The sequence below is a fragment of the Callorhinus ursinus genome, unplaced genomic scaffold (assembly GCF_003265705.2).
Source record: "Callorhinus ursinus isolate GAN/ISIS: 27379988/994484 unplaced genomic scaffold, GSC_fseal_2.0 scaffold3, whole genome shotgun sequence".
Lineage (NCBI taxonomy): Eukaryota > Metazoa > Chordata > Mammalia > Carnivora > Otariidae > Callorhinus > Callorhinus ursinus.
This window is the reverse complement of record NW_027397065.1, coordinates 28,675,517-28,699,777: the sequence shown is the minus strand read 5'-3', so window position 1 is coordinate 28,699,777 and position 24,261 is coordinate 28,675,517. Positions and strand designations below refer to the sequence as shown.

The 24,261-nt window shown below is 51.1% G+C and overlaps 1 protein-coding gene and 1 non-coding gene across 8 annotated transcripts; both read right to left on the bottom strand.

Annotated features, from left to right (window-relative positions):
- Positions 1-405: 405 nt before the first annotated feature.
- Positions 406-478, bottom strand: TRNAQ-CUG (transfer RNA glutamine (anticodon CUG)). Its single transcript has one exon. It is a non-coding gene; the product is annotated as a tRNA-Gln (tRNA).
- Positions 479-7,011: 6,533 nt separating this feature from the next.
- On the bottom strand, positions 7,012-24,036 carry RNF44 (ring finger protein 44). Of its 7 annotated transcripts, none has more exons than XM_073889672.1 (11): positions 23,925-24,036; positions 12,608-12,759; positions 12,211-12,430; positions 11,631-11,798; positions 11,036-11,209; positions 10,774-10,935; positions 10,566-10,690; positions 10,158-10,245; positions 9,948-10,069; positions 9,706-9,805; positions 7,012-9,505 (listed from the first exon to the last, which is right to left on the bottom strand). In XM_073889672.1, exons 2-11 carry the CDS (start codon positions 12,712-12,714, stop codon positions 9,443-9,445), a joined length of 1,329 nt encoding a protein of 442 aa, XP_073745773.1. In that variant the 5' UTR covers positions 12,715-12,759; positions 23,925-24,036; the 3' UTR covers positions 7,012-9,442. The 7 variants fall into 7 exon arrangements, with proteins under 7 accessions (XP_073745773.1, XP_025722780.1, XP_025722779.1 ...); XM_025866995.2 differs by lacking the exon at positions 23,925-24,036 and adding an exon at positions 23,359-23,484; XM_025866994.2 differs by lacking the exon at positions 23,925-24,036 and adding an exon at positions 17,593-19,278.
- Between the last annotated feature and the right edge of the window lie 225 nt (positions 24,037-24,261).

Here is a 24,261-nt window from a genome sequence, read left to right as displayed (position 1 = left end):
GCTTTTACACCTTCTGTGCCCAGAGAAGAACTCTGAAAGTCTTTCCCTTCAGTACACAGGCTGAGTTCAAAGGGTTCTGAGGCACAGAAAGTACCTGTTCCTGGAGCTCTACCTTCCTCCCTCCAAGGACCTATGGTGTGCAATGCTTGGAGAAATGTTACCAATTCTACCAACTGTTAGTAAAGACACACTTTACTGCCAATTCATTCATTCTTCAAGAAATGGCTACCATGGGCCAGGCTTAGTTGTAGTTGCTGGCAGGCAGAGCTTCTGATAGAACAGCGGTAACCAGAATGACCTTCTACTCACCCCTCCCCCCGTTTGCCACACCTTCAAGTAACAGAACTACAGCCCAAAGATGATAGGATTTTTTAAAATATTTAATTTTTTTTTAACTAAGCTCTATGCCTCAAGTGAGGCTTGAACTCACGACCCTGAGATCCAGAGTCGCATGCTCTACCAACTGAGCCACCCAGGAGTCCCAAGATGATAGGATTTAAAAAAAATTTTTTTTTAATTTATTTTTTATTTGAGTATAGTTGACATGCAACCTTACATTAGTTTCAGGTGTACAGCTTAGTGAGTTAGGTTTACACATTATGCTGTGTTTACCACAAGTGTAACTGCTGTCTGTCACCACACAACACTACTACAATAGCATTGACTGTTCCCTGTGCTGTGCCTTTTATTCCCATGACTTGTTCCATAACTAGAAGCCTGTCTCTCCCTCTCCCCTTCACCAATTTTGCTCATCCTCCCACCCACCTCCCCTGTGGCAACCATCAGTTCTCTGTATTTATAGGTCTGATTCTGCTTTTTATTTATTTTTTTTAAAGATTTTATTTATTTATTTGAGAAAGAGAGAGAATGAGAGAAAGCATGAGGGGGATGAGGGTCAGAGGGAGAAGCAGACTCCCCGCCGAGCAGGAAGCCTGATGTGGGACTCGATCCCGGGACTCCAGGATCATGACCTGAGCCGAAGGCAGTCGCTTAACCAACTGAGCCACCCAGGCACCCTGATTCTGCTTTTTAATAATTTTTTTTTAGATTCCACTTATGAGTGGAATCATATCGTATTTGTCTTTCTCAGTCTGACTTATTTCACTTAGCATAATACCCTCCAGGTCCCTCTAGGTTTCCCACAGTTGGCTGTACTACATTACATTCCCACCAACAGTTGCTTTTTCTCCACATCCTCACCAATACTTGTTGTTTCTTGTCATTTTGATTTTAGCCATTCTGACAGATGTAAGTTGACACCTCATTGTAGTTTTAATCTGCATTTCCTTGATGATTAGTGATGTTGGAGTTGAGCATCTTTTCATGTGTTTGTTGCCTATCTGTATGTCTTCTTTGGAAAAATGTCTATTCAGGTCCTTTGCCCATTTTTAATCAGATTGGGTTTTTTGGTGATGAGTTGTATAAGTTCTTTATATATTTTGGAAATTAACCCCTTACCATATATATCATTTGTAGATATCTTCTCCCATTTGGTAGGTTGTCTTTTTGTTTTGTTGATGGTTTCTTCTGCTGTGCAAAAGCTTTTTATTTTTATGTAGTCTCAATAGTTTATTTTGCTTTTGTTTCCCTTGCTTCAGGAGACATATCTGGAAAAGTGTTGCTACAGCTGATGTCAGAGAAATTATTGCCTGTACTGTCTTCTAGGATTTTTATGGTTTTAGGTCTCATATTTAGGTCTTGAATCCATTTCAAGTTTATTTTTTGCATGGTGTTAGAAAGTGGTCTAGTTTCATTCTTTTACATGTAGCTGTCCAGTTTTCCCAACACCATTTATTAAAGAGAGTTTTTTTTTCCTTTTGTGTATTCTTGCCTCCTTTGTCATAGATTAATTGACTGTATAATTGTGGATTTATGTCTGGGCTCTCTATTCTGTTCCATTGATCCATGTGTCCGTTTTTGTGCCAGTGCCCTACTGTTTTCATTGCTGCAGCTTTGTAGTATGTCTTGAAGTCTGGGATTGTGATAGCCCCAGCTTTGTTCTTCTTTCTTAAGATTGCTTTGGTTATTCAGGGTCTTCTGTAGTTCCATACAAATTTTAGTATTTTTTGTTCTAGTTTTTTTAAAAATGCTATTGGTATTTGGATAGGGATTGCACTGAATCTGTAGCTTGCTTTGGGTAATGTGGAAATTTTAACAATATTAATTCTTCCAATCCATGAGCATGGAATATCTTTCCATTTGTGTCATCTTCAATTTCTTTCATTAGTATTTTATAGTTTTCAGAGTACAGGTCTTTCACCTCTTTGGTTAAGTTTATTTCTAGGTATTTTATTCTTCTTGGTGTGATTGTAAATAGGATTGTTTTTTTAATTTCTCTTTCTGCTACTTTATTATTAGTGTATAGAAACACTACCAATTTCTGGATATTTTGTATCCTGCCACTTATTTATTACTTTTAGTTCTTGGTGGAGTCTTTAGGATTTTCTATGTGTAGTACAAAAACGATAAGATTTTAATCTGATTCATAATGTCGGCCTTTAACCAATTTCCACAGGCTTTTTTTTCTTTTTATTTTGAAACAAATATAGATTTATAGGAAGTTGTAAAAATATTACAAAAAGGTCTTAGGTAACCCAATGATAACCTCTTACATAAAACCAGAAAACTGACATTGATATAATCCACAGATTTCACCAGTTTTACATCCACCCATTTGTGTGTTTGTAGTTGTCAATTTCATTACTTATATAAATTCATGCAACCACACCATAATCAAGATACAGAACCATTGTATTGCCACAAAGATCTTAACCCTCCTACACACACACACCCTGTTCTGCCATCCCTAATCCTTGGCAACCACTAATCTATTCTCCATCTCTCCTAATATTGATATATATACATATATAACTTATGTGATTGGCTTTTTTCACTCAGCATAATTCCCTTGAGATCCATCCACGTTGTTGCATGTATCAATAGTTTTTTTTTTTTTTAATTTTAGTTCCTTTTTTTTTAAGTGATCTCTACACCAGATGTGGGGTTTGAACTCACGACCTCGAATCAAGAGTCTCACACTCCACTAACTGACCCAGCCAGGATCCCCTAGTTTGTTCCTTTTTATTGCTAAGTAGTATTCCGTGATCTGGATGGATCACAATTTAACCATTTGCTCACTGAAGGACATGTAGGTTGTTCCCTGTTTGGGGTGATTACAAATAAAGCAGCTATGAACATTTGTGTACATGTTTTGTGTGGACATGTTTTCATTTTTCTGGGACAAATGCCCAGGAGTGCTGGGTCATTTAGTAAGTATCTGTTTAGTTTGTTTTTTTTTTTTTAAAGATTTTATTTATTTATTTGAGAGAGAGAATGAGAGAGAGCACTAGAGGGAAGAGGGTCAGAGGGAGAAGCAGACTCCCTGATGAGCAGGGAGCCCGATGTGGGACTCGATCCTGGGACTCCAGGATCATGACCTGAGCCGAAGGCAGTCGCCTAACCAACTGAGCCACCCAGGCACCCAGTATCTGTTTAGTTTTAGAGGAAACTGCCAGGCTGTCGCCATGGTGAAGCTGAGCAAAGAGGCCAAGCAGAGGCTGCAGCAGTTCTTCAAGGGTGGCCAATTTGCCACCCACTAGAGCCTTGTTCCTCTCATGATTCACCTGGGATTTAAGAGGGGTGCAGATCCTGGAATGTCTGAACCAACCTTTTTAGTTTACTTAGGGGATGAAGAATTATTTGATCATCTGGATTTGGAAGCAATTAATGGACAGGAACAACATGGGAGGTGTGTGGTGGCTGGGATAAAAGATGGGACGTCCTTTAGACACTCATTAGTTGAATGGTCCAGGGCTCTTCACAGATGCTTCAGTGGCAGAGTGGAACCTCTACTGACTTATTTATGATAGATTGTATCAAAATAAATGTTAAAAAGACACTTGCCAGACTATATTCCAGAATGGCTGTACTATTTAACATTCCTGTCAGCAATGTTTGAGAAATCCAATTCCTCTGCATCCTCACCAGAATTTGGTATTGTCACTATTTATTATCTTCATTGTTTTTACAGGTGTGTAATAATCTTATTGTGGTTGAATTCGCATTTCTCTAATAGCGCTTATGGTGGTGAACAAATGAAATACCCTCTTAATGTGTTCATGTCTTTTGCCCATATTTTAATTGGACTGTCTTTTGTTGAGTTTTGAGAGTTCTTTATTTATCTGATATAATTTCTCACATGTGACTTGCAAATTAAGCAGTTTCTGGTGAAGTCCAATTTATCACTTTTTTCTCTTTTATGGATTGCTTTCAGTGTCATGTCTAAGATCTCTTCACCTAGCTCTAGGTCAGAGTGAAGATTATCACTTGTTTTCTTCTCAAAGTTTTCCAGTTTTATGTTTTACCTTTAAATCTATGATCTATTTTGAGTTCATTTTTGTATTGTGACTTAAGGTTCTTTTTAATTTTTTTATGGATGCCCAACTCCTCCATTATTTATTGAAAGGTCTATCCTTCATTGAATGCTCAAAAATTAGCTGGCCATACTTGCGCAGGTCTGTTTCTCGGATCTTTCTTCTGTTCCATTGATCTACTTGTCTGTCTCTCTGCCATGTTGTCTTAATGCAGATCTACAGCAACTCTTAAAATGAGGTATGGTTGTGGAGCACTGAGTGTTATGCACAAACAATGAATCATGGAACATCACATCAAAAACTAATGATCTAATGTATGGTGATTAACATAACAATAAAAAAATTTAAAGAAAAAAATGTGCAACCCCTACCACCACAGTCAAGATACAGAACATTTCCATAACCCAAAATGCTCCCCCACACCCCTTTGCAGTCAATTTCCACCCCTCCTGGCTTGGGGCACCACTAAGCTACTTTCTGTCATTACAGAATTTTTTTTTGGTCTATTGGAGCATTTCATTTAAAATATAGAATCATAAAGCATGAAAAAAATCAGGTATGGTGAGTCTTCTCACTTTATTCTTGTTTTTCAAAGTTAGCTACTTCTTTGCCTTTTCATATAAATTTTGAAGAATGTCATCTCAAAAAAAAAAAAACTGCCAGAATTTTGATAGGAATTGCATTAAACCTGTAGTTCAATATGGGAAGAAATCACATCTTTACCTATTGCTGAGTCTTCTAATCTGAGAATATGACCATGTTTCTCCATTTATGTAGGTCTTTGATTTCTTTCATCCAGTGTTTGATTTTCAACACACAAATCTTGTAATGTTTTGTTAGATTTATGTTTCATCTTTAGAGTGATTATATAGTTTTAAATTTTGATTTTCATGTGTTCATTGCTACTATATAGAATACAATTAATTTTTATATTCATCTTGTAACCTGTGACCTGATGAACTCATTTAGTTCTAAGGTTTTTTTTTTTTTGTAGATTCCTTGGGATTTCCAAAATCTCCATCAGATTTTGGTAACTTATAAGTTATCAAATTTACAAATAGGGACAATTTTCTTTTCAGTCTGTGTGTTTAATTTTATTTCCTTTTTCTTGCTTTATCCTATTGTGCTGGGTAGGAGTTCCAGTATGATATTGAGTAGTGAGAGTGGATATCCTTGCCTCGTCCTGATCTCAAGCGTGAAGCACCTAGTCTTTCACACCATTACATGTTAGCTGTAAGGTTTTTTGTAGATGTTATTTACCAAGTTGAGGAAGTTACCCTCTTATTTCTAGCTTGCTGAGTTTTTGTCATGAATAAATGTTCAATTTTGGCAAGTTTTTTTTTCATCAATTGATAAAGTCGTGTCTTCTTTCCCATAGGTCTTTTTAAATACTGAAAAAAGCTTAGAGACTTCCCTAGACTTCAGACTAGGGCCCTGGGAACTCCGTTGCTATCACTGGTCTAGTCCAGCACTGCCCAGTGTGCCCCAGAGAATGCAATTTGAGCACTACATGTAGCCAAACAAGCCCAATATAGGAAGTGTTGCTCACAGTATCCATTCCTAGAGGCTTATAATACACATCAGCATAACCAAGGCTCAGAGAAGCTCTGCAACATAGGCTCCTATTACCTTTAGAGTGTTATTTCCCAAACTTGTTTAACCACATAACCCTTCTTAATCCCCCTTATGGTCCTATAGCACTATCTCTGAAACACAAGAGAACCACTCAACTGTCTCTTATTTTGTAGTTGATCCAGAGGCTGAAAGAGAAGTGACCTGACCAAGGCTACAGATAGTGGCATCACACAGACACCAGGTCCTGGGTCTCCTGACCCCAGCCCACTGCTCCTGCTCCAGATCATGTTACTTTGACATGCTAACAAGTCAGCGGATATCCTTGCAGCACCATATACCATCATGGGTAAGAGGAATGTAACCGCATCACCAACCTGGTCCCTTGGGTGGTTCTCAGGCCCCTAGTCCCCACTGAGCCTGGGGATAAGGGACTCAAGTTCATGTAGTCTTAGTAGAGCCTGTGGGCGGGAGGGTATGTAATGCAAGTCAGGCCAATCATGCTGGTGTAGCTACCTGGTATGGTAGTGAATGGCTCAGGGATGTACCCACAATCCAAATTGGGTCTAACAAGACTCCATCCCAGAATCCCATTAGAATTCCAAGGAAAAAAAAAAAGGTTTTCCCATGGAATGATGCCAAACTAGAAGAAACTGAACTAGAGCTACCCAGAACCACCACAGAAGCAGCTCCTTCACAACAAAATTGTAAAATGAAGGAGACCTTGGTTTATAACATGCCCAAGCCCAATCCAGTCATGCCTGAGGCAGAATCTACCTCCGGAACTGAAATGACAGACCAACAAGTAACGCTTTCCTAAAACCAGTGTGATGGAATTCTGCCACTTGCCAACAGAATCCTGCCTAATTTGAGTGTGAAGCAGATGGCCCAGAATGTCATCACTAACCTGGCTTGGCAGACCCTCTTGATCAGGAGGTACCCCCAAGGTGCCACAGGAGAGAACAATCTTTACTGCCCACCTCATCCCTATGCCCTACCCACTCTCAGACTGACATTACCCCCACTTCCCACCAAAAGAACACAGGTAGCCAAAGGCAGCTTGGGCAGTACTTGATATACATCATACATTTATTAGTGAATATCCCTCTGAAATCAGCAACAATATTAAAAAAAATAATGATTGCACTACTTGGTCAAGCAGAACTAGCAACTTTCATTTTAAAAAAAGTACAAATCTGTTAAAAATTTCAATCAGTATACACATATATATAATACAACATACTAGTTATGTTAAATGCTACAAACCAATGTGAATCCAATGGAATGGAAAAAACCACACATTTAAGCTTTAAGAACCATTTTTTTCTCTATATATTAGCATTTTCTCAAATACATACATGGGAAAAATGAGGTAACTGTAAAATGTGCAAGGAACAGGGCCCCCCAAATTACATATATTTTATATATATATATGTAATTAAATATATATATGTGTGTGTGTATGTGTGTGTGTGTGTGTGTGTGTGTGTGTATATATATATATATATATATATATATATATATATATATATAACCTTTCTAACACAGAATACAGGTGCTGGGCCCAGCCAGGGCTGGGGGATGGTGCCCACTGTCATGCCTAGGCCAGAAGTTGGTAAATAAAAGAGTAAACAATGACAAGCCCCCACCACAGGAAATCATTGGTAACATGGCATCTATAGCAAGGTCGGCAAATCACAAACATCCTAAATAATTGTTTTATAAATCTTTTTTTTAATGATTTTTTTAAAGTGTTGTGTTTTCCCCCCCAATAGCTGCTCGTTGGAATCATTGCTGCAGCCGACACACAGTCCGTGAGCCTGTTTCCGCCTGCCCCAGGAACCTTAAAGGATTCTGAAAACCTTTTGTCGGGGTGGGAAGGGGAGGGGGGGTTTGGAGAGGGTGGTTCTCTGTGTAAAACACGTGGGGTTTCAACACTGCTATAAATATAGAAACATCACCTGGAGTTATATACAGTAAGACTTTGGGTTCTCCATGGGGGTGGGGCCAGGCTGATGGGGCCCCATGGCAGGCTGAGGGGAGGCAGGGAGCCAGGGCCGCTGCAGGGAGAACGAGGGTGGTTGGAGCATCCCTGAGGCAGCAGGCGCCAGGGGCTGCCTGCTAGGATGTGCCGGCCCCACACGCGGTTCGTTCAGGGCAGCAACCCCAGCTGGGGGTAGGACAGGAAAGGAATGGGACTAGGGAAAGAGAAGGTGGGGGCTCAGCCAGACCCTATAGGGGGCCTCCTCCAGACCTTGGAGGGCAGGGCTCAGGCTGGGAGGGGGCCCCTGGAGGTGGGGTCCACGCCCTCCCTGGTCCCTGTCCTCCTGTGACGTCCTTGGAGGAGACTCACCCAGTCAGGTGGGAGATGGGCCCTGGCTGGAGGGAGAAATGCCCTGAAAAGCGTACGGTCCCGGTAGGCTCTGGGGACGTGTGCAGTACAGTGCATGGCAGTTATCAGCTGAGCACAGACCACCCCCCAACCCCACCCATGACTGCCAGCCGCCCAGCCCAGCCCCAGCCGCACACATGCATGCAGACCAGGCGGCACCACCAGACCATTCCCTGCCCCCTGGGCACTTGGTCCTGGTTGGTCCCTATATCCCCCATTAAAACAAAAGGAAACAAATTATTTAAAAATCCACACCCCCAAATCCTACACGTGGTTTTGGGCCAAATGAATAACAAAAACTGCTGCTCCTCACGTTCATGCAAAACAACAGAGAGGGGACATTGGGCGTGTCTGGCCGCCATCACTGCCAGGAAGGGGTAGCCACCAGGAACACAGGAGGTCTCTCTCCCCTGCATGGCCCAGGCCCCCTCAGGATACAGGCCGCCCCAGCTCAGGGCCTGTCTCCCATCTGCTCAGGAGGCTGGCCCTGATAACTTTCCAGCCTGGGGGTGGGCTGGAATGTTGTGACTGGGGTGAGGGTCCTTGAGGGAGCCAACCCTCTCAGCAGCCTGGGTAGGGCTGGCTGCCTGAGTCTGTCTGGGGTCAAAGCAGGAGGACCCAGGCCTGGGGCTCAGGAAATGGCCTCATGCCATCCTCTGTCCGCACGCCTGTCAGTGCCACCCAGTCAGACGGCATACCATTTCAGTGCAAGAGACCAGGCAACCCAGGACAGAGCCATCTTTGCCCATCCTGGGGCTGAGGATCTCCCCCAGCTGAGCTCGGGGGGATAGACCCCTGGCTCCCAGGGCTGGCAGGAAAAGGAGACAGACTCGAGGGCAAACAGGAGGGAGACTGAGTTAGGGACACTCAGGCAGCTCCGTGGTGGGCAGACTGGCAGGAACATCGGGGCAGGAGTCTTTGGAGCTTGGCAAATGCAGGGGCTTATTGCAGGGGCTTCTCTCGGGGCTGACCCTGGCACCAGCTCTGGAGATGCAGGCGGGAATGACGGGGCAGGCCTGGGCCACTCCCTCCCCGTCCTCCACAGGTTCCCCCAACCCGAGCTTCCAGAGCTTCAGGCAGGGTTTATCCTGGGCGGCTGTGGGTCTCACTCAGCCTCCCTGGGCACCTCGGAGGCGTCGGCCCGGCAAATGGGACACGTCCGGTTGGCCTAGGGGAGCAGCCACACATCAGGCTCCACTCTTGCCTGTCCCCCACCCCAGCTGGGTCTGTTCTGCTTCTGGGACTTGACCCCCGAACAGAGCCTAGACTTCTAGATGATGACAAGAAGGGAAACCCTTCAAGGTCCACCCCCCCCCCCAACCCTCAGCACATGATGGAACACCTGGAATCTGGCCTGGGTTGCATTACCTTTAACCACTTGTCGACACACTTGGTGTGGAACTCGTGGTTGCAGGGGAGGACTCGGAGCAGCTGCCGTGCCTCAAAGTCACTGAAGCAGACAACACACCTGGGAGAAGGCAGAGAGTGTCATCTCCACAGTGATGGCAGGGGGAGGCTCATTGCATAGCACGAAACCCCCTGGAGGAAGGGGTCCCCTTGCAGCCCCCTTGTGCTCACAGGGAGGCAGGAGATGGGGGCACAGTACTCACAGCGTCTGCTCTGACTGATGGCTGTCGGGGTTAAAGCGGTATGATGGGAGCTGCTCGATGTCCGCTTTGGTGAGGCCCCGGGGCTTGGCATCTCCTAGCCGCTCTGCCAGGTTCAGGAGGGCCTGTATCCAGGCAGGAGGGGAGGGTCATTAATGCTCAGGACCGGAGGTCCCCCAAGCTCCCACCTCCCAGGACAGTGTTCCACGGGACCTCATAGTTCTCCATCTCCACGTCATCCACATCGAGATCCAGGCTGATGGTGGGCCCCATTGCTGTTGGTGACATTGGCAGCATCGAGCTATGGAGGGGAGACAGGTGTGGGGGGCCCAGGGTCAAGGTCAGTAGGTGTAGGGGGTGCAGAGCTGCTCCCGACTCCCTCTGTGAAACAAAGCCCAGAGCTCTGCACCGTTCACACCAGGGACTCCAGTGTTTGTTCCAGGACATTGTAAGAGGGCCAAGAACCCAGCTGGTGAATGTTGAGAATGTGTGTGGTTTGGTGGGGATGCCAGATGGCTTTAGAGGCCCCAAACACCCCATGGGGCTTTGTTTGGGTCCAACAACTGGATGTCCCAGGAGACCAGAGCACCACGGCTCTGAGGCAGATGTGCTGGTACTTACAGGAAGTAGGGCAGGAAGCTGGGGTAATACGGTGGCGGGGGTGGCGGTGGGGGTGGCGGGGGCAGCGGCTGTTGCAGGCGATATCTCTGAGTGCTCAGTCTCCGTGGCATCATGTGGGAATATGGCTACGAGAGGGGTGCCAGGTGCAGGTCAGCCCAGCGGGCCTGTTTCCTGATCACCCTAGAGTCTAGCTGGAGGCGGTACTTACCACACCGAAAGACAGCTCCTGGTGCAGTGGATCATGGGGCAGGTAGTGCAGGGGCACAGATGGGGACAGGGCTGGGCCTGGGGCAGAGGTGGAGTAGGTGAAGCTCCCCAGGGGGTGCTGGTCCCCCCGCAGGTCCACATCATTGTCAAGCCGCTGTAGGGGCTGGAAGAAGTGGGGGTGGGCCAGCCAGAGTCAGTAAGGAGGGAAGCCCTGCCCCCCCCATGCCATCCCCTATAGCATCAAACCCATTGCCCAGACTCACCATACGCGGGTGCTGGGCCTGCAGCGATACAAACTGCCCAAGAGGTGCCATGTGGGCGGGCTGGGGGTGTGGGGCTGGCGGTGGGGGGTGCAGGATGTAGTGATCACTGGAGATGAGGTGGGGGTAGGCCTGATAGGGCACAGGGAGCTGCTGCATGGTACACGCCTGGATCAGCTGCCAAGAAAGGGAGGGGTTGGGGGGCTGTAGAATGTTCTTCTAGGCTCTGGGTTGGGCCTATGCCTGTGCCAAGGGCAAGGGGCCATTCCATCCATCGAGAGGTCCCCACTGAAGCCCTCTGGCCCCTCCTACCCCTGCCACAGGCCACCCAGGCAGGACACTACACTCTTTAAGGCCCACAGTTACAATTCCAAACCATAAGGCAGGCACTGGGGTGCAGGAAGGTCCCTGAACCCTGAGGTGCCCTCTCACTATTTGTGAATGTGCACATGCCTTTTCTGGGCAGGGTTGAGGCCTGGAGCTGGGTAGGTGCTCTGATAGCCTGGATGGGTGTCATAAGCTCGGCTTGCTTCCGCTGCTGGCTTATGTCTGGGGCTTTCAAGTGGGGATGGGGCAGGAGGTGGAGGCACTCACTCACCGGGGGTGGGAGGCAGCAAAGGGGGTAGTGCTGCCCGCTGAACATCACGGAGCATGCTGGGAGCTGCTGGGCACTGCAGCCAGGGATGTGTTGGCTTGTAGGCAAGGGGAAGCCTTGGGTTGTCACTGTGGTGACTGTGTAGGACAGAGGGACGGGTCCCTGGTGCACCTGTGGGTAGAGAGAAACCCGGAAAGTGTAGGGAGGAAACAGCCATGCTGCTGCCCCCAAATGAGAAAGCCCTGCTGGGCCACCTCCCTTCCCTTCTCTAGCTGGGGCCTACCTAGGTACACACCTGCCTATACCCCTGTCCCAAGCCCTAGAGGGCAGAGAGAACCCTCTGGGAACCTGGGAGGGGCTTCCAACTCTATCACTCATCCAGTGTAGTCCCAAGGAAGGCCCTTCCCTTCTCTGGGCCTCAACTTACCAACCTGTAAAACAGGGCTAATAATGCCTCACTGAACATGCAAAGAGTTAAGGGGAAATCAGGGTTCTGCTACCTCTGGTCCTCAGACAGGCTTGCCAGAGGCTGGTGGGAAGGGGCCAGCAGGGTGGGGAAACAGGTGATGAGTATTGTGCCTACCTGCTCGTGGAGATCAACCATGAACGGGCTCTGTTGGGAGGCTGGGTGCAGCATTCGGGGGCTCCTGCCGGCAGGAGCCGAGGCTCGGTGCTCCTCTACAGGGAGGTATGGTGGTCGGGGTGGTGGCTGCTGGGAGGGTAAGCGCTCATCCTGGGCAGGCAGGCTGGCCAGGGGGCCCTCGTGGCCGGGGCTGCACCACAGAGAGGAGGCCCCAGTAGGACTGAGGGGAGCCACTCATTCAGAGAGCATGGAGAGAAGCCAGGTCACTACCCACTAGGGAAGGAAGACCGCTCAGGGCCCTATGCCCTGCCACCCCTGGTCCGTATGCCCCAACCCAAGCTGACAGCCCTAGTACCAGGGACTCTAGGCTCTGTAGGACTAGGAGACTCCTTCCTACCTTCCCCGGAGCTGGCCCGGGGTAGTGCCGGGTCCTACAGAGAATCGCCGCTGACCCACAGGGGCAGAGGGTGGCCACCTAGTCACTGCCAGAGCCCATGGTCGCATCAGGGGTGGCAGAGGGGTGGAGGGGCTGGGCCAGGGTTCACAACCCTATGAGGCAAAGAGATAAAGAAACTGAGGTACACAGAAGTCGAGGCACTTGCCCCATTAGGGATTGCGGAGACAGAATTAAACTTCAGCAGTCCACTACGTCCCTGTACTCCATGTGCAGTGTACACTCTGAGTCTGGCCTTCTTTTTGGGCACTGGGGATCAGGGATGACAGATCAGGAACAGGGAGCCCAGGTCTCAGTTTCCTGCTCTATGAAATGGGATCAAATTCCCCTTCAGGGTTGTGGTGAGTTAGGAGGGCTGGCCAGCATGCTTCCAGGCCACATGGCTCCAGTAAGGCTCCCTCAGGATGGGGACTCCAGGGCACCCTGTTCTGTTGTGGCGGTCTACAACTTCAACCTTCAGGAAGCTGGGGGTTCCTGGGAGGGCACTTCAGCTTCCTCCCTTCCATTGGGTCGGCTCTGGGGGTATTCCAATCAGGCCTTCTCTTTCCACTACTGCCAGGTAAGAGGTTCTGACCCAGTTCCTGCCCTCAGGGGTTCCCAATTCAAGTCAGTTTGTTTTCTTTCTTTCCATAACCAGCTCCCACAGTGCCTACCCACATGTGACTTCATCTACTCTTCAAGGTCCACTTCACAGAATAGAAAACTGAGGCTCAAAGAAATTGAAAGGGACTTGCCCAAGTGTCAAAGCTGGGAGGTAAGCTGGCCACAAGCCTCTCACTGCACCCTGCTGCCAGCAAGAAGGGGTCCTGCCCAAGCGCTTTGCAGGAGATAATGAAGGAAGCGGCCACTGGTGGGTGAGTAAGTCTGGCATACAGCCAGGCCCTTGCTCTGGGGGCTTAACACAGCCCCCAAGTGGCAGTGGGGCTTGCTGAGAAAAAAGGGGAAGCAAGAACCTAAAGGAGGAAGCTGACTGGTAATGGGGTGGGGCAGGTCTCCTCCCTCCGGTAGGAGCTGGGGGTCCAGGTGGGATAAGCTGTGGGGACCATTTATTAACTCCAGAGGTTGGGATGAAGCCCTGGCAGAGAAAACTCTGTAACCCGCCAGGCCTTGCAGAGCTGAAGGGTGCACCAAACAGGACCAGCCCTTTGCTGTTCCTGCCACAGGGAGGCCTCCTCCGTCCGCCCCTTCTCCATCTGACAAAACTCCTATGCATCTCTGACAGCCAGCTTTCAGTGTTACCTCCCTGCTGACACAGCTAGGGAGCCAGTGTACCATACCCTCAACACCTTGTTCCTTCCTGCTAGCAGTGGCAAGAACACCTCCTCTGTGCTCGGCTTTACAAGCCTGGGCCCTGACTCTCAAAGTCAGTCTGCAGGGGAAGCTCGCCATGGCCACAGCCAGAACTTCAAGAGCTGGAGTTCACATTTCGCCCGCCTAACCTGGGCTCTGGCACTTGGCAGAAGGGCGGGCAGAGCCCAGTGACCAGCTTGTGGCCAGCACTGATGTGGTAAATGTACACTTGAGAGCCAATCACACAGTCTGGCAGGAGTGAAATTGGTGCCCATGATTGAAAACTGGGAGATTACATAAAAATCTGGTCTTTCCTGAGAGGAAACAAAAGCAGAAAATCTCGTCCCAATAGGCCCTCATTTCTGCTCGGTCCCCCTCACTAGAGCACGAGCTTTCTCTCCAGGCCACCCAATGCCCATGCTCTACCTGCCCACCGTAGGTGACTAGGTTTGTAAGCCCCGGTGTGAGCCGAGTGCACGTCCTTACACACGTATGTACACCCACAGCCTTCCTGATTCTTGCTGACAATTCAGCCTGGCAAACAAAGGCCAACAGAGACTCAGAGTACACCCCTAAATATCTGGAACAAGAGACTCCTAGGCCACTCCAGACCTTCTGGATCAGAATCTTTGGAGGGTTGGGGAACAAGGTTATCTAGACATTTTACCAAAGTTTCTATGGCACAGCCAGGTTTGGGCATCTCTGCTCTAACTGACCCCAGAGATCCTGGGAGCCCACAGTCCTGCTGATGAATAACATTAACAGTAGTAACTATGACACTTCTCACATGCCATCTTGAGTCCTCACAGCAGCCCTCAGAAGTAAGGACACTGAGGTCCAGAGCCTGTCAGCCAGAGTTGTGAGTGCACTGAGACACAACCCAGTGGCTTCAGTGGCTCCTCTTGTGCTAAAGTCTGGGGGGCGTGGATGCCACAGAGGCCCAGGCACATGGGAATCTGCTCTGGCCAGCTCCTTCAAAAACACCCATTCCTCAGGAAAAAGAAGTGGCAAGGAGCTGAGAAACTAAACCAGCAGACCAAAGGGCCTCCAGCTATAGATGATGGTGCCAAAGTTTACACACGATACCCCGACTCTGGCCAGAGTCTTGGCTGAGGATTGGGCGCATCACTATCCCCGCTCAGCCTCAGCTTCTTCACCTCTAAGATGGAACAGCTAGATAACCACCTGCCAGTGGACTGGCAAGGGCTGCTCAAAGGCAGAGGTGATTGGCCAAGTGGAGCTGTGAGTGATCACTATTAGAAATTAAGAGAGGCTGACTTCCACAAACAGAAATCAGGTGCCACTTCAAGCTCTGCAAGAGAGAGCTGGGAAATATGCCTCCCTAGGGGAAAACCCCAGCTGGTAAGGGAGGGACCCCTGGTTCTTGGAAGTCCTACTAAGAACAGAGGTTGTGCAGAGGGGACACACCCACTTCACAGTTGAGGAAATTGAGACCCAGAGAAAGGAAGTAACTTGCTCTAGCCCACAAAGCCAGAGAAAGACTGAACTAGTTCTCCCTGGCTGGCCACCTAGGCCCAGATTCCCCCAACCCCTGACTCTTTAATTAGCATCAGTAGCCCCCAATAACCACCTAATCCCAACTAATTTCAGTCCCTAAAGGAGATCGAGAGTTTTCTGTTTTAGGCACTCACTACTAACCCTACTGTGGTGAAGAAACAAGTGAAGCCCAGAGTTGGAGGCATCAACTTGCTCAAGGTCAAACTGCAAGGGTGGCCAGGTGACCACCCCCAATTTCTCTGCCTTTCCAGAGTCCTCTGTGCTGTGCTTTCAATGAGGTCTGGGTAAATGGGTCTGCAGGGTCCCATCCCTAAATCCAATCTTGCCTGGAAGCAGGCACCACACTTTGCATCCACCCCAGAAGGCAGCCAACTCCCTACTTCCAGCACCCCATAGAACTATCCTAGTCCAAGTCTAGGGAACCCCTGCCAAGTCATTTGCCCCTGGGGAATATTTGCCTGAGAGCTTGAGTAGATTCAGGCATGATGAGAAGCCCCCTCCCCCGTATGGGGCAGGCTAGGCCACTACTGCTGGTAGGCAAACAGAGCTCCCCAAACGTGTGCTGCCTGGAGGTAGTTGAGGGCAGGACTGTCAGCCTCGGAGCTAGAAGTCCTCGGCTAGCCCAGGTTCCCTAGGTGACCTTGGTCAAGGAAATCTCTCCGCTTCTGTGTGCCTCAGTTGTCACAGCTGTGAAATGGGGGTGGAAATCTCTCCTTCCTAGAACGCCCAAATAAAGCCAGAAGAAACAAGACGCAAGAAACCAGGTGGTCACATTAGCGGGGGAGAAAACCAGTGTTCCTGAGGGACCGGCTCCTCCTCAACGCGGGCCAGGCAGAGGTTGCGGGGCTCTGGGGAGCTTCCTCTGCCACCCCTCCCCGGGGATGGGGGGCCAAGGTGCAGACACTCGCCCGGAGAGGAGACCCCCACGTCCCCCCCTCACTCATTAATGCCGCGCTCGGAAGGGCATGGGAGTGGGGAGGCCAGACTGCGGCGTTGGGGCCAGAGCGCTGTGACTTTAAGAGCCGAGGATCCCGGACCATGTGCTCGGCGTGAGACAAAAGCAACAACAAAGGAAGTGGCGGCGGCAGGGGGAGGGGGCGGCTCCTTCCTCTCCAACCGCGGCACTCAGCCCCCGGAGAAGGGAGACTCAACCTGGCCTTGGGGGGTTGGGGGGAACCCTCCTCGCTTCTAGAGGTCTCTCCGTCCCCCCTCTGGACCGCCCGCGATTAACCCCTGAGGAGCCAGCTAGAGCACAGACCCCAGTCCCAAGGGAGGGGGACAGGAGTTCTAGGGATGCGGAAATAGGGAGTTGGGGCTCTAGCCCCTACTCACCTTCGGCCGCCAGGCCACACGTTGGCTCCTTTGTTCCCGATCTAGGACAGCCAAGCTGGACAGAAGGGAGGGGGGCTGCCTGGACCCTTTAAGAGCCCCCGCCCTGCGGAACAATGTGCTCCGCTCCCCACCCCCCGGTCCGGGGGCAGTCCAGCTCCTTCCGGGGCTCTCTCTTTGTTGTCGGTCCGCCGGCGTCCGCCTCGCGAGGCCCACGCGCGGTCTGCCTCTCTCAGCCCAGGCCCTCCGGGAGCGGGAGGCGGCTCAGGACGCGGCCGGGTTTGCGCAGCTGCAGGCGGCTGGCCCTTTAAGAACTGTCCGCGGCGGCAGCGGAATGTAACAAACCCCACATTTGATTCACAACATTCGAAGCGGCGGGGTCGCGCGCCGGGCGGGAGGGGGCCTCGCGGGGGCGCGCCGGGAGATTCCGGCAAACAGTAGCCGGCTGCTGCCCGCGGCAGCCCCGCCAAGAGCTCCGCCCCGCGGGGACTATGAGAGCCAATCACTCACCGCGACTCGGCACGTGATTAATGGGACGCCATCTTGGAAGGCAGATTTTCTTTAAAACCTCCTTCTTGCCCCCACCTTTGCACTTAAAGTGACCGCCGTCATCACAAGCAAGGGGCGGGGCCACATGGCCGGAGCTAAAGATGGGAGACCCCGGGGTGGGCAAGGCCAACGGGCTGCACCTCGAACTTGCTATGCAAACTCGCGAACCACTCGCGCCTCTGAGGCTCAGTTTCCCTGCCAGAGAAATGGGTCCCCCTAGGAGAGCCGCAGCCCGGACTTACTGTGTCATGGTCTTCTCTTCGGGGACGGGGCGCCGCCTGGGGCACTGAAGTGCAATGGGACTGACCTTCGACGGGGCAGGAGCGGCCTTCTTAAGCCAGCCCAACTGGGTTAGGAAGGCTCTAACAGCCTTGGGTCGGCAACCTCCCCGGAGATGACGTCAGCCCCAAGAGCTACCGCGCCGCGATGACATCATGGCCTGGCCGCCCTGCATCTCCTTGTTTATACTACGCGGTAGCTTTAAAAAGCTGGGATGGCCTGGGTTGCCCAACGGACCAATAGCGGGTAACCCATGCAAACGAGCTAACGCCTACGGGGCAGGGGGATTGGTCCTGCGTGCGCTGACGCCACAGACATTTAACCGCCCCGCCCCCGGCGTGGCCCGGGAAAGGGGCGGGGAACAGTTTGAAGCATGAGCTGCAGTTGTCTGGCGCTCTGGTAGCTCTGGGCGCGTGGCCAGTTGAGCTTGGTCTCCCCCATAGAGGGCTCCCTGCTTAAGGGTTTTGGGGAAACTAAGCCCAAAGAAATCTTCAGTTTCCTACTGTACTCCTCCCCGCAGCGATGAGGCGGAGGGATTACTACAGCATTTTACAGATGGGTCAAGAGGATCAAGAGGGGCGTCACTCACTCACCCCAGGTCACACAGCTATGAAGGGTGGCTGAACAGGTATTTGAACCGAAACTACAGCCGAGCTTCGTTCCCTTTGCCTTCATACCGGGGCAGCATTATACAAAGTGGGGTATTACCTCCACATTGATTGTTTAAGAAAAAAAATCAGTAACACTCTAAATATCCAAGAGCTGGGCACAGGCTGAAAAGAATCATGTGTGCATATGATCAATAAGTGGACTCCTCCGCATGGGGCTGCACTAACATAGGGCTACCTCCCTAAACAAGATGCCAGTGCAAAACGTTAACATTTGTTAAACCTGTGTTTAGGGCTACTGGGGGTGTGGTGGTGTCATTTTCTATGCTTCTTTGGTGTTCTTCATAACCCCAAATTTAAAAATAAAAATGGAAAGCAATTTGCTGAACAGAGTGTAACTATGTATCCATTTTTCTGAAAATTGGGTATATACAGTATCTGCACAGAATACTTCTGGAAGGATATACAGAAAACTAACAAGTGTCCTCAGGGAGAACTGGAAGAGTATAGGATCAGGAGGATAGACTTTTTATTGTATATGCTTGTGTACATTTGTTCTTTAAAAAAAAAACTCTATACAGGGTGCCTGGGTGGCGCAGTGGGTTAAACCTCCAATTCTTGGTTTCAGCTCAGGTCGTGATCTCAGGGTCGTGAGAGTGAGCCCTGCGTCAGGCTCCGTGCTCAGTATGGAGTCTGCTTAAGACTCTCATTTGGTCTCCCCTCTGCACTCTCTCAAATAATAAATCTTAAAAAACAAACAAACAAACCCAAAACCCTGTACAATCTGGGTGGGGGAATGGGTGAAATAGGGGATGGGGGTTAAAGAGTACACTTATCACGGTGAAAAAAATAATAAAAGAGAAAAAGGAGAAAAAAATCCATACAATATAACCTACAGAAAATGCTAAAAAAAAAACTACTGTGGGGGCGCCTGGGTGGCTCAGTCAGTTAAACGTCTGCCTTTGGCTCACATCATGATCCCAGGGTCCTGGGATTGAGCCCCACGTCCCTCGCTTGTTCTCTCTCTCAAATAAAATCTTTTTAAAAAATTAAAGAAATTTTAAAAAATTACTGTGAAAGAGTACGTTTTAAATCTTCTAAGGCATAAAAACTTCTGTTCCCTTAAAGTAAGAAATCCCCCTTCAGGAAAGGTATCCAATGGAAACAATCCAGAAGGAAGTTTGGGGAACAGAGATACTTAATCAAGTTTTGTTTAGACCAGCAACAATCTGTTACTGCATGGTAGATGTGCAGCCAGCAATGCAATGACTGAAGATGGTACCCAGGGGCACTTTGCAGATAACTAAGCACAGGAGATCGAGTTCATGATGCAGTCCCCGCCCAACTCTATCCATTGGTTAAAACTATGTGTGCATGAGAATGAATGGGGATGTACAAGGTGATGCCGTTCTCTAACCAACTCCTTTTCATCATCTCTCCCTTCTATGTCCCTTCTGACCTTTTATTTTTCCCACTATGTAAAAGGAATTAGAAAATCCTTCCCTCATTGGAAGCTGCTACATTAAGACCACTCCCTGCTTGCCTGTGTAGGGACAGGACATGCAATGGTTCCCTGCTGCCTGCCTCTGGGGCTGGGCTTCACCAGCGTCCCCCAGCCTTTCAGGCTCACCTCTCTCCAGTCCTCCCACAACCACGATGGTGCACCTACTGGCCTTCCCTGCCTGCCACCTTCCCGTCTGCACTTAGCTGGACTGCCTGCCTGAGATGCCTTCTCTATTCCTTTCTACCAATCTAGTCCTCTTCTCTGTCCTTCGGGGCTCTGTTCCCATCTAACCTCTTACAGGAAGCTCTGGGGTCTCCAGCTTGTACTGAACCTCCCCATCTCTGAACTCAGGGCTAGACATACCCCAGCCTTCACTTCATACCATCTAATTTGCACACAGCCCTGTCACAGTCTCTTCGCTTCATGTCTCACTGCATAACCCCCGGCTGGCCTAAGGGGATTCAGCATTTTTCAGTGCACTATCATCCAGCCTTCACTGGAAGGCCTCAGTTTATGGGTGAGCATCTGAGGCTCAAGGAATGAAGTGACTTGCCCAAGGCCACAGTGGGAATGCCTTACCATTCCCACACCCTCCGAATGCAATTCTTCAGCCTCAATCAAGTCATGTACTTGGAAGCCACCGAACCTCTGACTGTCCCGACTCTAATTAGAACGACCTCACCACCCCTTAACTCTGGCAAAACCCTGCTCAGCCTTTGGGGTTCAGGTCCAAGACTGCCTCCTGCCTCCGCGAAGCCTCCCTGAGCCCTCTTTTGCAGTCAGCTGCTCTGGCTTCCTTAACTCGTGGCAGGGCCCTTACCACATTGTCTCAGGAAATGGGCTCTGCGGGACTGCTCCCCCGCCCCAGTAGGCTCTGGCTCACACTGGGTAGTGGATGCCCAAGGAAGGGGCTCTGAGTCTGACTCACACCTCTGATGCTACAGGGCTGGGAACACCCTGCTCTGGCTTACTCCCCTGGGAGGCCCTCAGCAAACATCCACAGCCCCTCAGGGTGCCCCCAGGGCCAGAGGCCAGTAACACATCTCCTCCTGATCTGAAAAACCTTCCTGGGCACAAGCAGAATCACTATGGAGCAAGTGGGGAGGAGGCTCAATTTTACCAGATTTTCCAGAGAAGCCAGAAGTCTGGGCTTTCCTGTGAAACCCCCTCTCAGGTTCACCTGCAGGTATTCTGCTTTGGAACCCCAGTGCGGCGCTGTGGCCTGCACACCTGCCGTGTGCCTCACTCTCATCACCCCACCCTACTCCCCCCCTGCCCCTGGAAGACAGGTTCTGTTTTCATCTCACAGATGAGCAAAGTGGTTCAGGAAGTGCCTCCCTTGCCTCAGATCCCGGAAGTGTGGCCCAGTGGGTTTCCAGAAGCCACAGGTGGGGGCGGCTTATTCTTATGCAAGCATCTGCAGTGAGATTCTGTGGAGAAATTAGGGTTCTAGGGGCTCCTGCACAGTCTAAGCAAGTCCCATCCTGATCGCCTCACTGGTCCGCCCAATGACCTAAGAGCTAGGTGCCAGGATTTTACAGATGAGGAAATGAGTGAGGGGGGATGACTCAGCCATCAAGGGGTAAACCTGGGATCACATTCTAATTTCACATTAAGTTTGGTTCATGCGATACAAATGTCAAAACAGAGTCCCCAAGGGTTGCTCAATAATCAAAAGCACAGATATCCCAAGGCAAGAGGAGACCATGGAGGCTCAAGGACTGGTGGATGAGCAGCAGAGGATTCAAATCCCAGCCCCTCCAAGTGCAAAGCACTGGATGTTACATTCCGGCTTCCAGCCCCAAGCCTCCTCTTCAGATGGGAGGGATTCCACTTTGGCAGGAAGGGGGAGGGTCATGGATTCCTGCTGGGCCCCTGCCCTCCCTGCCCTACCCTACCCTACTCAAGAACCTGGGACAGCTGGCTGCCTCCATTCCTCCCTCAGGGTCAGAAAGCACCCCGCTCCTTTCTTCTAAGACCCCTCAAATTCTCCTCCAGATACAGGGCTCAGTAGCCCTCCCAGGTGGAGCTTGTGGAACACGAGATTGAGGGATCACCCAGGGACACACAGCACAGCCTGGCAGAACCAGAGTGGGACGCGGACCTCCCAGCTACTACCACAGAGCATTGCAGACCTGAGCCCAGAGCCTCACACCCCAGCGTGGAGGGCTGATGGGCTCCCTGCCAAGTCCTCTCTGCTCAGGACACACCTGAACACACCACCCTCACATCTGAGCTGCAAGCTTTGGCTCCCCTAAAAAGTGGCTGTGTTTGTGCACATGGGGGTAGGGCAGGGCGTCTGTTAAGGTGTTCATGGGTCTGGGGTTCAGGTCAGGGGTACTTTAGTTCTGACTTGGGTCAGCTATTTGGCTTCTCTCCACCTTAGTCTTACCTGTAAAATCAGGACATAACAGTATTGACACATGACATTTACTGAGCACTTAGTGTGCATCACTGAAATTCATCTCCTATAGAGCTACTGAGGACAGGCACACACTGATGCTTAAATACAGAGCCTCTGAAGTCAGCCTGTCTGGGCTTGTACTTGGAACCAGGCTCTGCCTCTTATTAGCTCTGTTATCTTGAGGAAGTCACCACCTTTTTTGCGGCTCAGTTTGGCCAGGTGTAAAACGGAGGTGAGGGTACCTACCTCAGTGAGTCAACAGTGGCTCTCACTATGTGTGCATCTTTGGCGGTGCCTGCGCAACTTTCTGGGTCTGGGTCTGCACTTGAATGTGTGAGCTTTGTGGGAACGGTGTTGGAAGGGGCTCCCCTTTCTGACTCCGTTCCCCCTGTAGCTCTGGCCACTGTAACTCCCAGGGTCTGCAAAGGTGGGAGCAGGTACTATCACATCCAGAGATGAAAACCGGGGGCTGCAGGAGGGCGGGCGCCCGGCAGACCCCGGGGGATGAGTCCAACCGAATTCCCCATTTTCTCTCCATCTTGTTTCTCTCCTACTGAGGGCCAGCTTCCTATCCCCGTCCTGTCCACACCACCGCCCTGACCCCCCGACAGCAGCTCGATTCGAGCTTAGAGATCCTTAGGCAACGGAAGCTGTGTGACCTTGGGTAAGACACAGACCCTCCCTGGACCGCCCGGCGTTCTGACATCCTGAAAGCTGTATCGACGGCGCTGGGGTTCAGTGGCCTGTTCCCCGGTCCCGCAGCCGCTCCGGGGCAGGGCTCGGGAAGCTCTGGCTCCCCAATGGCTGGCACCAGGAGCGCTGGTAAAATGTTTGGGACGGACGTTACAAAGCCAAAGGACTGCTGCGCCTCTTCAGCTCCCGTTCCCTGAAGGCAGGGCCCCGGCCGAAGCCGGAACCCTTCGGGGGATGGGGAGGTCGGGTCACGTGCGGGGTGCAGGCCACTCTGGGACTTGTAGTTCCCCGGGGGTGGGAAGTGTCCCCGAACTGGGATACTCGAACCTAGCCGGCGGACTGATGAGCGGAGCACCTCTGGCTCCGGGTCCTGGGAGAGCGAGCTCGGCACTGCAGACGCAGGCAGAGGCCGCGCTGTAAGTCCCTGCGCTACTCTGTCAGCCCGCGGCCGCCCCCTATCGCTCCGTCCTCGCTGGCCTCGCACCTGGGGCGCACGGCGCAGGGTCGAGCCAGGAGTTACCTGGGGCCGCGGCTGGGCTCCACCCCAACCGGGCGGCCGGCGAGTTGCTCCCGCTGCAGCCCGGGGTCCCGGTCCCGCTGCGGCCCGAGCGCCGCCTGCCGCGGCCCCCCCTCTGGCCCCGCGCAGTGGAACCGTCCGCGGACCTCACCACCCGGGCGCGCGGCCGCGCGCTACCGAGCGCGTGTGGAACTACCTGGACTGCACCAAGTGCGCGAGAGCGGAGGGTGGCGGAGGCGGGGCGTCTCTAGGTCACGCCCCTCGGCGTCCGGCAGCAAAGGGCGCGCAAGGGCGAAGCACCCAGGGCCTGGTATCCCAGCGCCGCACTTAGTGCCCGCGTGACCTTGGACCAGTGACTGACTCTGTCTCGACTGTGAAATGGGGAGCGTAACGCGCCTCCGTGGCCGTTCAAAGAACCTTCGCTTCCTGTAGAATTTATCCCGCTCCCCTGGCTTCGGATTGAGGAGGGCAGGGTTGGTAATAAAGACTGCGGGCAGCAGATCTTGGTTCCCCGCTTTGGTGCCTTCTCTGAACCTGTTTTCTCGTCTTCGAACTGGGAGCGTTGATACCTCTTTCGGAGGTTAGGAGACTCCAGTGACAACAGGACGCCTATGCCCATCGCTAGAGCCACCGTGGAGCAGAGCGGTCCGCTCCCTGCTCAGGCCGGGCATCCCCCACTCCCAGAAAGGCTCCTTGATCCTCGTCGCCCCGCGTCCGTGGGCGTTTTAGACTGGCGAGAACTACAACTCCCAGCTTGCCCCGCGCCCTCCAGGTCAAGCCTGTTGTAGTCCCTGCAAGACCTCGCTTCGCAGAGGCAGCCCCACGAGGTCGTTTCTCAACCAAGGGATGGGCTCTTCTGCCAGGTCCCTGGAGGCCGTCTTATTTCTCTAGGCTTCCATTTATTGA

Excerpts from the sequence above, each read along its gene's own strand:
- RNF44 (XM_073889672.1), bottom strand. The coding sequence starts at position 12,714 with ATGCGACCATGGGCTCTGGCAGTGACTAGGTGGCCACCCTCTGCCCCT. Across the intron at positions 12,431-12,607 it reads CCGGGCCAGCTCCGGGGAAG|TCCTACTGGGGCCTCCTCTC; the intron begins GTAGGAAGGAGT and ends GGCTCCCCTCAG. Across the intron at positions 10,691-10,773 it reads AGGAGCTGTCTTTCGGTGTG|CCATATTCCCACATGATGCC; the intron begins GTAAGTACCGCC and ends CCCCTCTCGTAG.